Source organism: Sphaeroforma arctica (genome assembly GCF_001186125.1).
Source record: "Sphaeroforma arctica JP610 unplaced genomic scaffold supercont1.453, whole genome shotgun sequence".
Lineage (NCBI taxonomy): Eukaryota > Ichthyosporea > Ichthyophonida > Sphaeroforma > Sphaeroforma arctica.
The window spans coordinates 30,906-42,710 of record NW_014040105.1 but is presented as its reverse complement, the minus strand read 5'-3'; the positions used below and the strand labels follow the sequence as shown (position 1 = coordinate 42,710).

The window sequence follows — 11,805 nt, the reverse complement described above, 5'->3', positions numbered from 1 at the left end:
GCTATCTAAATATGTATACAGTTGTGCTTTTATACACTATATATATAAAAATACTTTTTATGTGTATACATGTACAATATATATGCATGTGTAATATATTCATATATATTACGTATAGATAAGCCCATATGAACAACGAATATATAAATGCAATCTGAAGAGCAAGTTATCTGCGTGTACTATATCGCTGTTTTCGTGCAAGAATATATCAAATGATAAACTAAGCTGCCACTGTGTGGGCTGAGCGGATGACCTAGCTAACCAACGCGCATGACCTTAACGATGTCTAATCTCACCGCCAGCATCTCAGATTGCATTGGTTTCCTAAATTATATATATATATATATAATATCTAACGACTCACGAACGGAATGTCGTCCTCTATTCATAGGGCCGGGACGCCATCTACAAAGAGTTCCTTTTCTCGGACTTCAATGAGGCGTTTGGTTTCATGGCTCGTGTGGCCATTAAAGCTGACAAGTAAGTCCACACCTGCTACGTATCTGCACACACCACATCTCTGATACATATGTGCGCCGTACCTGGGGCCTTGAGGTTGTTTATTTGGATTGTTGTGCGTTTATCGCGTGGTCTAGTAGATTCTAATCTGATATACATCTTCTTTCATGTTCGTAGGATGGACCACCACCCTGAATGGTTCAACGTCTACAACAAAGTACAGATCACGCTGAGGTATGTCCGACCTATATTGCATTTCGGGTGTTGTGTGATATGCTATCTCGAGGTACAAATACAGTTTGGTATCTAGTCATCCTGCTTCGCCGTTGCTACCGCTTTCATGAAGCGATATATATATATATATATATATAATTATATATATATATATATATATATATCATATGGATTGTTCATATCACTTGCATCTTTCTGACACACTTGCCTATAATGCTCGCCTATAACTCCCACAGCACACACGATTGCGGAGGTTTGTCGAAACGTGACGTTGAGCTGGCCACCTTTATCAACTCATTGTAAATACGGCCGTTGACGAGGGACGAAAGGCTCTAAGTGCGATGCGTAGGATATCTCCGACGTGCCACCTTGCAATATATGCATGTATACACATACGCGTATGGGTGTGCGTGTAGGCGTACAACCCTTTCGGCACATGTACGGTGGACACTACATACAGAGGGTACTATGACTGACATGGTCATATACTGTGCTTCAACTAGCAGGCATTCCGCCTGGATGGGGCGTCAGGCACATATCTATGATCTACTAGCGGCGTATATAACCTACACTCAAAGCATATCGAATAAAAGTGATTCGCCCTCTCTCCATCAATCCAGCATGTGGATTGGCCCAATTGTTCCCACAATGCCACTTCACTGAATCGCAGTTGTTGTTGTGTCAGAAGAGTATCGTCTATGCCTAAGTAGATACAAGCTTAAAGTGGTCCCTTTTAAACGCTACAGTCTGGTGCGCGCTTTATTACTTGGGTCACATGACCCATGCGTTTGGCGCGAGCCTACCTATGCCTCGCGCATGGCAACCGTATCAGTGATAGCTGCACGCTAGTCCCATGCTCAGCAAACCACGCACACACCATACACGCAAACACCACACACACCGCGATACACAGGGCAAATGCTTTATCATTCACCTCTCATGCGCACACTCTCGTGTGACTCTGTCGTCATCGCAGCTACATATATACACCCTACACACACTCGTGTGACTCTGTCGTAATCACAGTTACATATATACACCCTATACACACTCGTGTGACTCTGTCGTCATCGCAGCTACATATATACACCCTACACACACTCGTGTGACTCTGTCGTCATCACAGTTACATATATACACCCTGCACACACTCGTGTGACTCTGTCGTCATCGCAGCTACATATATACACCCTACACACACCGCTATTCCAGGACGAATGCTTTATCATTCACCTCTCATGCGCACAGACTGACAGCTACTGAATCTCAAGCACACACTCCCGTGTGACTCTGTCGTCATCGCAGCTAAATGTATACACCACACACACACCGCTATAAACAGGTTACATGCTTTATCATTCACCTCTCATGCACACACTCTGAAACACAAGTAGTGATAGTGAACTAAATAGTATGCTCGACAGTATACTTAAGCCATCTACGAAGAACCTGTCAACAAGACTCAAAGTGTTTGCAAAGCAACACCGCATCTACATTGCTGATTCTACAGGTCAGGTGTAGATACATAGTCTATATATATATATATATATATATATATTCTATATATACGTGTGTGTGTAAGTATGTTTGTGTGTGTGTGTGTGTGTCTGTGTCGACGGAGACTCTAGGTTGTACTACATGTATATATTTTGCACCTGTAGTTCCTCAGGGAGTCAGGGACACACTATTCGTATGTATGCCATTATGCGATAGGCCCTTATAACGAAGGTTAATCCGTAGTGCCTGAACACTTTGCAGCACACAAAAGTTTAAAGCACAACGCTACACGAGCAGGTGGAGCTCAGTTTCGTATCTGTCCCACATCAAGGCAAATGCACGTATAACAGGTTATATCGCGGAGACACTCCATTTATGTATTATTTTACACATCAAAGATATTCCGTAATTGTTACTAATATGACATCAATTTACCCAGTAACTTTGGATCCATCACTGTCGTGAGGATCCCAAACTTGCTTTCCGCCATGACTTGTATCATCACAATCGTCCCGGGGTCGTTTGTGCTGATCATGTGATATATCTCATGACGTCGCTTACCAATAGCACAGTAGCCATTCACATCGATGATCACGTCCCCCTTCATAATACCACTCGTGGCTGCAGGCGAGCCAGGCAGCACTTTGATCACACACCCTTTCCTCACACTTATACCGATGTCCGTGGTCTTATACAGTGGCACTGTACACGTGCGCACATCCGGCTGAAAGTGCACACCCAGCACACACTTCACATACTTAACACTCGGCGCTTTCACTATAGTCGGTGGGGCAGATCTAGGGGACGTGCTCGCAGAGTGTGTTGGGGTGGGTTCCGTAGACGCCACTGTCGCCCGGGGACTTGGGCCGAGATTCATCTGTGAGGTGTTGTTTCGGCTGAAGTACTGGTACCCAGACTTCTCCGGGAGGGCCATGCCTCTGAGCTGCGGTGGTGCGATCTGTGTCTGGTCCTTCGCGTCGGATGGCTTGGATGAAAACATGAGCACGTTCACGCCCTGCGACTGCTTTCTGTCTAACCTGCCTCCGCCTTGTACACCGTCTGTAGAGTGTTTCCTGCTAACCGTCCCGTCAGTGGTGTTTCCGTCTTTCCCAGTGCTGATACCAGTGTTTCCATTCTTTGCCGTTCCTGTTGCGGACGTGATAGGAGGAATGGCACAAACCGGTGCTACGGGCAGCGGGCCTCCATTGATCAGGTCCGTTGCTGCGCGCACGTCGAGGTCAAAGGTATCCACACCGTTTATACTCGTGATCTGGTCTCCAAAGCGCATACCCGCTTGGTAGGCCAGAAAGCCCGGCCGTACACACACCACATACAAGCAATGCGCAACCTTAGACAGGGTGAGGCCGAATCTATCGCCTGTAGCCCGTCGGTGCAGTGTAATCTCCTGCAACCCGTCACTCATGCGTGGTAGACTGACACTGTACGGTATGGTTGGCTTCCGCGATGGAAACCGCTTGTGTACCGAGCTTGCACTTGGCTGGTAGGCGCCGTGGTCAGTGCCATCGTTGGTGTTGCCCTCCGATGATATGACCAGAGGGGAAGCTTGGGGCGACCGTGTGGTTGCCAGGTAACCGTCCTTGTTGATGACTGATTCCACGAGCTTGGACATCGAGGCACTACCATCTCTTACAAGTATGGGTTTTGTCTTTCCATCCGATTCTTTCGCATTAGAAGAAGGAGAGAACATCTCACCCAAATGCAGGTTGGAATCTGCGGACCCCGCACGATCTGAAGACAACGAGCCCATCTCCGAGACGGTACATGCGTGTGGGTTTAATGCATCTTTTGTTTTGCTTACCCCATGAAGATCAGAAGCAGATGAATCAGAGCTGATAAATATTCCCATTGGCGAGCGTATGCTAACACCCGCTGTTGCCTTACATTGCATATCCTGGTCCTGGTCTGTGTAGTGTGCTGCGTTCACATGTGTGCTGTGACTGTAGGATGCTTCAGTCGCAGGACGTTTTGGCGGCGACTGGCTAGTAGGTGCCACAGACGATCTCTGCTGCTCTTTACCGACGTTTGACTGTGACTTTCCGTTGGTAGTGTTGCCAACTGAAGTCGAACTACTTTCATCCTTGGACGGCCACTCTCGGTCGTAATACAGACCCGAATCCGTGTCATTGTCGCCTACTGATGCAGATGCAAACGACTGAATAAACCCGCTGGCAAAGACATCATTGGCGTTAGGCTGACTGAGTTCAGCGCCCTCTTGTTGTGCTCCGTATTCAGTTGCTGTTCGCCTATCACTATCTGATACTGCACCCGTTGTTTCTTGCAACGACTTTATATCACTGTACATGTTGTTTTCGTCAATTGCAGTATTTTCAGTGACTTGACTTGCGTCTAAAGCCCCCTGGTAGGATTCTATGTCACTGTTTGGCACGTTTTTATCACGTAAGGTATTACTATTATCTATAGTTGCGGCCATAGTGTCAGGTGATGTCTTACTGTTATTGTGGAGTTGACGTTCATTTGGAAGACCATCAGCAGTGTCTGTGTTCACATCGATTGCGTTGGGAGAGGAATCTGTGGCATCTACACTGATTAACGCATCGGAAGATATAACCAGCACACCTTGGGTTAGCTATTGCTTTGCCTTACACTCACCATCACCAACCACTATATAAACATAGAACTATACAAATAAATTAAAGAAGTATCAGACTGGCTGTGTAAATATATAAACAGGTTTTAGTGCTATTTATTTACACAGGGCTCCGAGACCCTCTCAGCCCTCCGAACAATGTATTCACAGTATTTATCTAAATGTTCAAGAAGCTTTGCTATTTATTATTTGTAAAAATATATTTGGATATGAGTCATCTGACTCATCGAATTTTTACGGAAACTATGTTTTTGATAAATACGTTAAAAAACCTAGTTTGTACAAAGCAACCTTACAACCGCCATGAAATAGGCCCATGAAAATTCTAATGCCGTACAGGTACGTACAGCACATAGAAAATTTATAACCATAACACGCCCGGCGTTTGGTGTATGTCGATACGCTTCTCACAATGATCTGTAGACCTATGCGAGATATACGGCCATACGGGACCATGAAAAGGACCATGTATCACGAAAGAAGATGAACATATGGAAGTGAATGCAATAGGTTTGCTCTCTCCTTACACTTACCTTTGATTTGAGCTAGTCTCGTACGAAACCAAGCATGGAGGAAAATTTGGGGAAGCCCCCGACCACTGGCGAGGAGGTGTTTAGGCCTGAAGTTCCGGTGACATCCACCTCTCACACTACATCGCAAAAACCTATACATGCACACACGCAGCTTCTCGTACACGCGCAGGCACAGTCGCATGTACAACAGCCAGCACAGCGGACGATATCACATTCGGAACCCTCATACTCAGAATCTGTTGCGGATTATGGCGTGATACAAGGCGTGCAAATACACGATACAGCGACACCCTCTCAACCTCGCACATCCAATAGTAACGGTATTGATATCGCGAGTGCACACTCTTGTATACAAACGTCTGGTGCTCACACATATAGTAACGGTGGCAAGGATATGTTGAACCACATTCCTAGTGTACGTGCATCTAGTGAAGAAACTCTGTATGTACGCCACACTTATGCTAACAATTCACTCCATGCATACGGAAGCAACACACTCACGGCACATCCCATGACACACACAGCCGCGGATGTTTTCAGGCGTGTGAACGCTAGTACACGACATACTCATGCACACACGACGGGTGAAACGCCTCACAATAGGGCGGAAGCGATTAATAGCAATTACGCTTATAACGAAGCACCTATGGAGACAAGCCATAGGGCGGAGATCAATATTATTAGCGGCTCATCGGTGCTGGAGAAGGTCTTGCCTGTGCACGACATTGCTTTCCCGGCGGCGTATACGGCACGCGGCTCAGTCAACGGGAGGGTAGACGCTGACACTGTAGTGCGTAGCGGCGTGGTAGCCCACGAAAGTATACCGCATGTATCGCATACACACAGTACACATAACGACACTGTTACACACGGTAGTAGCCATAACACAGTACACACGCATAGGAATAGTAGCGTTGTCACCCACGAGAGCATCCGCAGTACATTACGCAGGCTGCTGCAGAAGCAAACGGCTTTGGAGAACAAACTGGCGAGTGTTACCGGCGACGTGACAATAGGACAGATAGCTACGGTTAAAGCGCACTTAATAGATCAAATACGCTACTTTGACACCATTAGTGACACCTTAAACGCTGATAAATTTCCACATCATTCAGAACAATCAGATGTACACAAGCACACACAACACACACGTGCAGACGCTCGAAACGCCACCTCAGCAACCACACAGCACACGCATGATAACACACGCACACATCGCAGTGGCTCGACTGCAGCGAAGAAACAGTCTGTGCAGAGCACTAGCACAGCGCATGAGAGAGGAGCTGTGTCCCAGGAGGAAGATGTAGATGGGTTATGGTTTGATAAGCGTGCGTCTGTGCAGAAGCTGTTAAAAGGTGTCGAACGCCTGCAACACGCACACACACGCAAATATCACCAGCGCGAGCATGTGCATCATCGTATACACGCACACGAGACACCAGCAGTTGAAGGGGAAACCACGGAATGTACTACATCGGAAAGCGAGAGTGACAACGATATGCGTGTGGGTCCGTCAGGGTATGTACATACGGGTCGGGGGAGGCTTGTGGTGAATTCGAACGAGTGCCGCCATGTGTCGCGGAATAGGCGGTTCTTCAGGCGCAGGGCTGCCCTGGCCTGGCGGTGGAGCTGGCTGGAGTTAAGAATAGCTCAGGTAGACACGCATATAGACACGTTGACCGAACTCAAGACACGCACACGAAAGAACAACCAGGCACAGATCATCCCATACACCCGCCAGGCCGACAAGGGCTGTGAGCACGCAGGGGGGCAACCCCTGGAGCACACACATACACACATACACACACATACACACATACACACACACGCACACGCAAGCATGCATACACACGCATCTGGTCTTAATGGCCATCGTTTAGGCCTTGGGGGCCAGGCACAGGCCGGTGATATGGGCTATGCACAGACGCAGCAACCGCAGCAGCAGATACAGCAGCACACACACAACACCCAGAATGCCACAGACGACCAGGGCGAGCACGGCACACACACCACTGAGACGCCGCCCATGGCCACCCTCAACCACCCGCCTCAGCAGGCCAGGCCAAAGCCAAGTGGGGACGGACCGGTCCCGGGCAAAAAACGCCGGGGCAAGCAACCCAGTGCACACAAGGACCGGTCCACGCACCCCAAAACCTGCGCCAGGTTGCGTGAGTATGTCCTGCCCACCCCGCGCCTGCTGTGGGCCGAGAACACGGTCGGGGTCAAGGGCAGGCCAGAGATACTGGTCAACGTCCTGGGACGGAACAGGCTAGCTCGCCAAATTAGTGCCTTGGACACCTCCTACCACCCGGTCCTGTCCCGGGTGGTTGAGGCGGCCCCGTTTCTTAGGTGCAGTACCCTGCACCCTGCACCAGCCCTGCCGCTGGCGTCGTCGTGGCGAGCACAGCGTGACAATGAAGGTATGGTATTATGTGCGTGGGTATGTGGAGATGGTAGTGAGTGTGATATGTGTGTGCATGTGTGTATGTGTGTATGCGTGTATGTGTGTGTATGCATGTTAGAGAGGGTGGTGTGTATGTGTCTCTGTGTGTGTCTGTGTGCGTGTCTGTCTGTGTGTGTGTGCATATTAGAGAGGGTGGTGTGTCTGTGTCTCTGTGCATTGCAGAGAGGGTGGTGTGTATGTGTATGTGTGCATGGCAGTGAAGATGGTGTGTATGTAGGGTAGAGAGGGTAGTATGTATGCGTATGTGTGCATGGTAGTGAAGATGGTGTGTATGTATGGTAGAGGGGGTGATGTGTATGTGTATGCATGTACGGTAGAGAGTGGTGTGTATGTGTCTGTGTGTGTACGGTAGAGAGAGTCGTGTGTATGTGTCTCTGTGTGTATGTATGGTAGAGAGAATGGTGTGTATGTGTCTGTGTGTGTACGGTAGAGAGAGTCGTGTGTATGTGTCTGTGTGTGAATGTACGGTAGAGAGAGTGGTGTGTATATGTGTTTGTGTGTGTACGGTAGAGAGAGTCGTGTGTATGTGTCTGTGTGTGTGTGTACGGTAGAGAGAGTGGTGTGTATATGTGTCTGTGTGTGTATGGTAGAGAGAGTCGTGTGTATGTGCCTGTGTGTGTATGTATGGTAGAGAGAGTCGTGTGTATGTGTCTGTGTGTGTATGTATGGTAGAGAGAGTCGTGTGTATATGTGTCTGTGTGTGTGTGTATGGTAAAGAGTGCGGTGTGTATGTGTCTGTGTGTGTATGTATGGTAAAGAGGGTGGTGCGCGTGTGTGTGTATTTATGGTCGAGAGAGTGGTGTGTATGTGTATGTGTGTGTATGCATGGTAAAGAGTGTGGTGTGTATGTGTGTGTATGCATGGTAAAGAGTGTGGTGTGTATGTGTATGCATGTAGGGTAGAGAGGGTGGTGTGTATGTTTATGCATTTATGGTAGACGTAGAGAAAGTGGTGTGTATTGTATATGTGTATAGTAGTGCGGGTGGTGTATATGTGTATGTATGTATGGTAGTAAGGGTGGTTTGTTTGTGTGTGCATGTATGGTAGAGAGGGTGGTGTGTGTTTATATGTGTGTATTGTAGAGAGGATGGTGTGTGTGTGTGTGCATGTATGATAGAGTATGTGGTGTGTATGTGTATGTATATATGAATGCAACCACCCGTTAGCATCTGGTAACAGTGAAGTGTGCGATGAATGCATGCACTCTTGATTGTGTTATTTTGTGCTTTTCGTAGATATACATGTACGTGTTTTCTATATATATATATATATATGTGTGTATGAGTATGTATGTACGTTTGTATGTATATGTATATGTGTATGTGTATGTATATGTGTGGGTATATATATGTATATATATATATTTATATATATATATATATATATACTACCACACATATACATACAAACGTACATACATACTCATACACACACACACACACACATATATATATATATATATATATAATATATATATATATATAAATGGCGTTTAAGTATTGCTCAGTACGAATTGGAGCATAGTCCTTTCATATATTCAGTTCTAGTTTTAGTTTTTAACCACTGTTTGACATATACCTGGGAAGTGTTCTATTTGGGAGTACACTATGTATCATTGTCAAATCAATAGGGAAGTAAGCCCCTGGCGCGAGTTATTATAGCTTCCACGGAAGTTCGTGTATGTGTCTGTGCAAACAGTGTCGTCTCCTCTGCACCTGAGCTGGCAGTAGAAGTGGCTGTGGGATAGTCTCATGATGTGCACTGTGTTATTATGCGGTGTTACAGACACGCACGCCAGCATATCCGTGAATAGATTCTTATGATGGCACGCGACCATGAGGGTCTCAAGAGAACTCGTCTCACTTCAGCCAAGACTCATCTCTCTCCCACGCTCACGCGAAATCTTTTCAGCCCGAGATGGCTTGTTTTAGCATGGTTCCCTAACACCCTAAACCCTTATTGATATCTGTGGTGTGTATCTTCCCCCACCCTGCAGCTGCGGCGAACGCAAATTTGAGTAAAAAACAGGTTAGCAAAGTGCATAGTGGCAACCAAACAAAGAGTGGTTCGATGTCAGCCAGATCCAGCACCACGAATATCAAAAAGAAGCCCATCAGTCGGACCTCTTCCGCAAACAAAGTGAGCCGCAAACGCTCGGACGGCAAAAGGCGGGACAAATCGGGACTGCTACGGAAGCGCACCAAGAGCGTATCCAACCTTACTAGTGTAGATGCGAAGAAGAAAGGTACCGAGGAGACCGATAGCACAGCCAGTGTGCTCGGCAAGGGTACACGCCGCACGAGCTCACACAGTAATGTGTTCAAACGGCACAAGGTGTACGATATTGACAACGTGGTGATTCCCGTGACCGCAGGCATGGTCACGAGGGTGCAGGCTATTGAGTTCCAGGAGATTGAAACGCCCAGTTGGCGACCGTCCACCGAATCACTCCAAACCAACGGTACGGTGAGACCTGTGTATCTATTGAGGCTAAGTATGGGCGTGTTAGCCTGTCTTTCAGTGTTGGTGCGTGTCTTTTTGTGTTTACAAGGCAACCGCTCTGTATATGTATGCCTTCTACAACTTGTAACTTAAGGACGAGTACGGCAGATTTCAGACGACCTCTGCAGCTGAACTGTCGCAATTTACGTTTTAGCAACCCGTTCGTAAGTACTGTTCGCTTGTGCATAATTCATATGTGGTAGTAAATCTGGAGTTAAATTCGGAAGTAGTTTTGACTGATTGCATACTCCAAAACCGTCATGTAATTCTTAAACATATATATTTCTACGTGTATATATTGTACATGCACACATGTGTCTGTGTACATACACACATGTGTCTGTGTACATACACACACATGAATATATATATGTCAGTGTATATATATATGTGTGTGTGTGCGTGCGTGTGTGTGTGTGTGTATTCATATACAATATGCAAAGTGTATACGTATATGTATATGTATGTATGTATGTTTTATATACGTATATATATATATGTATATATATATATATATATCATGTGTGTGTATGCGTGCGTGTGTTATCATGAAGATATAGTTTTTACGCCTATGGATTTGTACAGAATGAAAAAATTGTTCAAGCATGTGATTTGAATTGGGATCAATATTGTTTACCAAGTAGTGCTGGTGTCTGTTTATACACCCGCTCTGTTTGTTGTCTGTGTATCCATACATAAGCCCATATACATGCCAAATACGTCATAGTTGATATTATAACTGTATCAATGTATCTGTACGTACATTACAGGTGATTATTCTTAAACATTGACGTGTACTTACACACGTATGCGTAAGATCTTGACCATCCGCAGATCCATAGGATACTTAGGCCTGTTCATGTATCCATGTATGTATGCTATGTATGCTTCCATTAGGTTGTCACCATACGCCCACAAGCTGTTATCTCGGATTGTCAAGTATTGCCGATGGTTTGCTATTGTGTTGCTTCTTGGCCCAGACTGGAAACCTGTATTTACCTAGCACCATACCATGCGTCAAATTCTATCTATATGCTTCAAATTCTAGCTATAACCCTTGAATTCCCTATCGACTCGCTCTCCCGTGCAGACCCCAGTGCAGCACCGCAGGAACACTACAGCAGTGAAGACACTTCGGACGAGGCCTATGAAAAGCGCCACAACGCGCGACAGAAGATCGAGACCAGCCGCTTTGAAGCATTCATGAAGAATCTACACCAGCCCAGGCGGAGACGGTCTTCACATGTAAGTAACTGTGGTGTGCATGTAGGTGACCGTGATGTACATGTAAGCAACCGTGGTGTGCATGCAAGCAACCGTGGTGTGCATATAAGTAACTGTGGTGTGCATGAAAGCAACCGTGGTGTGCATCTATGGTGTGCATCTATGCAATCGCGATGTGCATCTATGTAACCGCGGTGTGCATGTAAGCAACCGTGGTGTGCATGTAAGTAACTGTGGTGTGCATGTAAGCAACCGTGGTGTGC

General features: G+C 46.5%; 2 protein-coding genes across 2 annotated transcripts; one reads left to right on the top strand and one right to left on the bottom strand.

Moving 5' to 3' along the window:
• Positions 1 to 2,537: 2,537 nt before the first annotated feature.
• Positions 2,538 to 4,934, bottom strand: SARC_06379 (hypothetical protein). Its single transcript, XM_014299716.1, has one exon. The coding sequence runs from the start codon at positions 4,640 to 4,642 to the stop codon at positions 2,606 to 2,608; it is 2,037 nt and encodes a 678-aa protein (XP_014155191.1). The 5' UTR covers positions 4,643 to 4,934; the 3' UTR covers positions 2,538 to 2,605.
• A 452-nt stretch (positions 4,935 to 5,386) lies between these two features.
• Positions 5,387 to 11,731, top strand: SARC_06378 (hypothetical protein; the record flags this gene model as incomplete). Its single annotated transcript, XM_014299715.1, has 3 exons — positions 5,387 to 7,772; positions 9,813 to 10,277; positions 11,409 to 11,731. The coding sequence occupies 3 exons, from the start codon at positions 5,387 to 5,389 to the stop codon at positions 11,729 to 11,731; spliced, it is 3,174 nt and encodes a 1,057-aa protein (XP_014155190.1).
• Positions 11,732 to 11,805: the final 74 nt, after the last annotated feature.

Bases quoted from the DNA above. Each gene is read 5' to 3' on its own strand.
- SARC_06379 (XM_014299716.1), bottom strand. From the start codon at position 4,642: ATGGCCGCAACTATAGATAATAGTAATACCTTACGTGATAAAAACGTG.